A 4,257-nucleotide genomic window follows, 5' to 3' on the forward strand; every position below is an offset into this window, starting at 1 on the left:
CTCCTCCTCTCTTCTCGTAGACTTTTAGACTACCCTGTAGACTGACTGTCCTCTCCTCCTCTCATCTCGTAGACTTTATGACTACCCTGTAGACTGACTGTCCTCTCCTCCTCTCTTCTCGTAGACTTTTAGACTACCCTGTAGACTGACTGTCCTCTCCTCCTCTCTTCTCGTAGACTTCCTGGAACAGAGAGCACGATGACACAGCATCCACGCGCTCCGGAGGCACACCTGGTCCGTCAAGCGGGGGACACACATCACACAGCGGGGACAACAGCAGCGAACAAGGTAAGAAACACATCACACAGCGGGGACAACATCAGAGAACAGGGTAAGAAACACGGGACACAGCGGGGACAACAGCAGAGAACAGGGTAAGACACACGGGACACAGCGGGGACAACAGCAGAGAACAGGGTAAGACACACGGGACACAGCGGGGACAACAGCAGAGAACAGGGTAAGACACACAGCGGGGACAACAGCAGAGAACAGGGTAAGACACACGGGACACAGCGGGGACAACAGCAGAGAACAGGGTAAGACACACGGGACACAGCGGGGACAACAGCAGAGAACAGGGTAAGACACACGGGACACAGCGGGGACAACAGCAGCGAACAGGGTAAGACACACAGCGGGGACAACAGCAGAGAACAGGGTAAGACACACGGGACACAGCGGGGACAACAGCAGAGAACAGGGTAAGACACACGGGACACAGCGGGGACAACAGCAGAGAACAGGGTAAGACACACAGCGGGGACAACAGCAGAGAACAGGGTAAGACACACGTCACACAGCGGGGACAACAGCAGAGAACAGGGTAAGACACACGGGACACAGCGGGGACAACAGCAGAGAACAGGGTAAGACACACGGGACACAGCGGGGACAACAGCAGAGAACAGGGTAAGACACACGGGACACAGCGGGGACAACAGCAGCGAACAGGGTAAGACACACAGTGGGGACAACAGCAGAGAACAGGGTAAGACACACAGGACACAGCGGGGACAACAGCAGAGAACAGGGTAAGACACACGGGACACAGCGGGGACAACAGCAGAGAACAGGGTAAGACACACGGGACACAGCGGGGACAACAGCAGAGAACAGGGTAAGACACACGGGACACAGCAGGGACAACAGCAGAGAACAGGGTAAGACACACAGCGGGGACAACAGCAGAGAACAGGGTAAGACACACGTCACACAGCGGGGACAACAGCAGAGAACAGGGTAAGACACACGGGACACAGCGGGGACAACAGCAGAGAACAGGGTAAGACACACGGGACACAGCGGGGACAACAGCAGAGAACAGGGTAAGACACACAGTGACGGCTAAATAGCTACATTTTGTTAGCTTTATTAATAGTATGTGGAATGGACAGTGTATGTGCAGTCTGTACACAGTGCACTATGGGTAGTATTCTGTAATATGAATGGTTTACATGCTAGTCATCAATGGACAAAACTGGGACACATGCTGAAGTAGTAGTGATACTTGGTTGATTGATTGGTTAATTGATTGATTGGTTGATTAATTGATTGGTTGATTGATTGATTAATTGATTGGATGATTGGTTGGTTGATTAATTGATTGGTTGATTGGTTGGTTGATCAATTGATTGGTTGATTGGTTGATTGGTTGGTTGATCAATTGATTGATTGGTTGATTTTGTTGATTGGTTGATTGATTGGTTGGTTGGTTGATTAATTGATTGGTTGGTTGGTTGATTAATTGGTTGATTGGTTGATTGGTTGATTGGTTGATTGGTTGGTTGATTAATTTATTGGTTGATTGGTTGATTGATTGGTTGATTAATTGATTGATTGGTTGATTGGTTGATTGATTGGTTGATTGATTGATTGGTTGGTTGATTATTTGATTTGTTTATTGGTTGGTTGATTAATTGATTGGTTTATTGATTGGTTGATTAATTGATTGGTTGGTTGATTGGGTGATTGGTTGGTTGATTCATTGATTGGTTGATTCATTGATTTGTTGATTCATTGATTGGTTGGATTCATGCAGAGCTTGACAAAGAAAGGGGGACTCCTCACCTCATCCACCAGCATTGTGTAGCACTCAACCACTAACATATAATAGGCTAGTGAGTAGTGGATGTGCAGTCTGAGTATAAAATCCTACCAGTAGTATTTTGTAATGTGGATATATCACATACAAGTCATCAGTTGGAACAAGTTGGAGCCATATTGTAGATGAAAAATGTATATGATCATAAAACTGGTAGTAATGAAAATAATACTCATGTTAATCATACTAATAATGTTAATGCTAATTATACTAATAATGCTAATAATGCTGATGCTAATTATAATACTAATAATACTAAAAATGCTAATAATGCTAATATTAATTATACTAATAATGCAAAGTATACTAATAATACAAGCAATGCGAATAATGCTAATTATGCAAATGCTAATTATAATACTAATATGAATAATGCTAATAATATTAATACTGCTAATGCTAATTAAAAAAAATATTATACTAATAATGCTAGTACTAATAACACTAATAATGCCAATGCTAATAGTGCTAATACTAATCATGCTAATGCTAATAGTAATAATAATGCTAATAATAATGCTAATGCTAATAATGATAATGCTAATAATAAAGATAATGTTAATAATAACGCTAATAATAATACTACTAATATATATATATGTGCCTTGAATCCACTCAGGCAATAGGCGGTATCTTACTGGTGGAGTGGGTCTGGTGAGGTGAGGGGGGGAGAGAGAGAGGAGGAGGTCTGGGTCTGGTGGAGAGAGAGAGAGAGAGAGAGTGGGTCTGGTGGGGGGAGTGAGTGAGAGAGAGTGAGGAGGTCTGGTGGGGTGAGGGAGAGAGAGAGTGGGTCTGGTGAGGTGAGGGGGGGAGAGAGAGAGGAGGAGGTCTGGGTCTGGTGGAGAGAGAGAGAGAGAGAGAGAGAGGGTCTGGTGGGGGGAGTGAGTGAGAGAGAGTGAGGAGGTCTGGTGGGGTGAGGGAGAGAGAGAGTGAGGAGGTCTGTTGGGGTGAGGGAGAGAGAGAGTGAGGAGGTCTGGTGGGGTGAGGGAGAGAGAGAGAGAGAGTAGGAGGTCTGGTGGGGTGAGGGAGAGAGAGAGGAGGAGGTCTGGTGGGGTGAGGGAGAGAGAGAGGAGGAGATCTGGTGGGGTGAGGGAGAGAGAGAGGAGGAGGTCTGGTGGGGTGAGGGAGAGAGAGGAGGAGGTCTGGTGGGGTGAGGGAGAGAGAGAGGAGGAGGTCTGGTGGGGTGAGGGAGAGAGAGGAGGAGGTCTGGTGGGGTGAGGGAGAGAGAGAGGAGGAGGTCTGGTGGGGTGAGGGAGAGAGAGAGGAGGAGGTCTGGTGGGGTGAGGGGGAGAGAGAGGAGGAGGTCTGGTGGGGTGAGGGGGAGAGAGGAGGAGGTCAGGTGGGGTGAGGGAGAGAGAGAGGAGGAGGTCTGGTGGGGTGAGGGAGAGAGAGAGAGGAGGAGGTCTGGTGGGGTGAGGGAGAGAGAGAGGAGGAGGTCTGGTGGGGTGAGGGAGAGAGAGAGGAGGAGGTCTGGTGGGGTGAGGGAGAGAGAGGAGGAGGAGGTCTGGTGGGGTGAGGGAGAGAGAGAGGAGGAGGTCTGGTGGGGTGAGGGAGAGAGAGGAGGAGGAGGTCTGGTGGGGTGAGGGAGAGAGAGGAGGAGGTTTCTGCAAAAAAGCAACTTCATGTATTATTGAGGACTATGATTTTGAGGCTAGCAGTTTGAGTGTGTGTGCTCCCGTGTGTGAGGGTTGTTTGCAGAGCCAGTGCCCAGCAGGCAGAGAGAGGCAGGGTAGAGCAAGCTGGGTGATGGAACAGAGAGAAGTAGAGTAGAGCTGGGTGATGGAACAGAGAGAGGTAGAGTAGAGCTGGGTGATGGAACAGAGAGAGGTAGAGTAGAGCTGGGTGATGGAACAGAGAGAAGTAGAGTAGAGCTGGGTGATGGAACAGAGAGAAGTAGAGTAGAGCTGGGTGATGGAACAGAGAGAGTTAGAGTAAAGCTGGGTGATGGAACAGAGAGAGGTAGAGTAGAGCTGGGTGATGGAACAGAGAGAGGCAGGGTAGAGCTGTGTGATGGAACAGAGAGAGGTAGAGTAGAGCTGGGTGATGGAACAGAGAGAGGCAGGGTAGAGTAGAGCTGGGTGATGGAACAGAGAGAGGTAGAGCAAGCTGGGTGATGGAACAGAGAGAGGCAGAGTAGAGCTGGGTGATGGAAC

The 4,257-nt window shown here is 48.4% G+C and overlaps 1 protein-coding gene across 2 annotated transcripts in view; it reads left to right on the plus strand.

The window, feature by feature from the left end:
- Window positions 1-1,552, plus strand: part of LOC110515823 (homeobox protein Meis1-like) — a 34,483-nt gene extending 32,931 nt beyond the window's left edge. The window contains exon 7 of one of the 2 annotated variants that reach the window (XM_036973515.1): window positions 177-1,552. In XM_036973515.1, the coding sequence (XP_036829410.1) occupies window positions 177-335 (159 nt within the window). In that variant the 3' untranslated portion in view covers window positions 336-1,552. The remainder of the gene's footprint in view (window positions 1-176) is intronic. The other variant, XM_036973514.1, reaches the window with a different exon arrangement.
- Window positions 1,553-4,257: the final 2,705 nt, after the last annotated feature.

The sequence above is a fragment of the Oncorhynchus mykiss genome, unplaced genomic scaffold (genome assembly GCF_013265735.2).
Source record: "Oncorhynchus mykiss isolate Arlee unplaced genomic scaffold, USDA_OmykA_1.1 un_scaffold_261, whole genome shotgun sequence".
Taxonomy (NCBI): domain Eukaryota; kingdom Metazoa; phylum Chordata; class Actinopteri; order Salmoniformes; family Salmonidae; genus Oncorhynchus; species Oncorhynchus mykiss.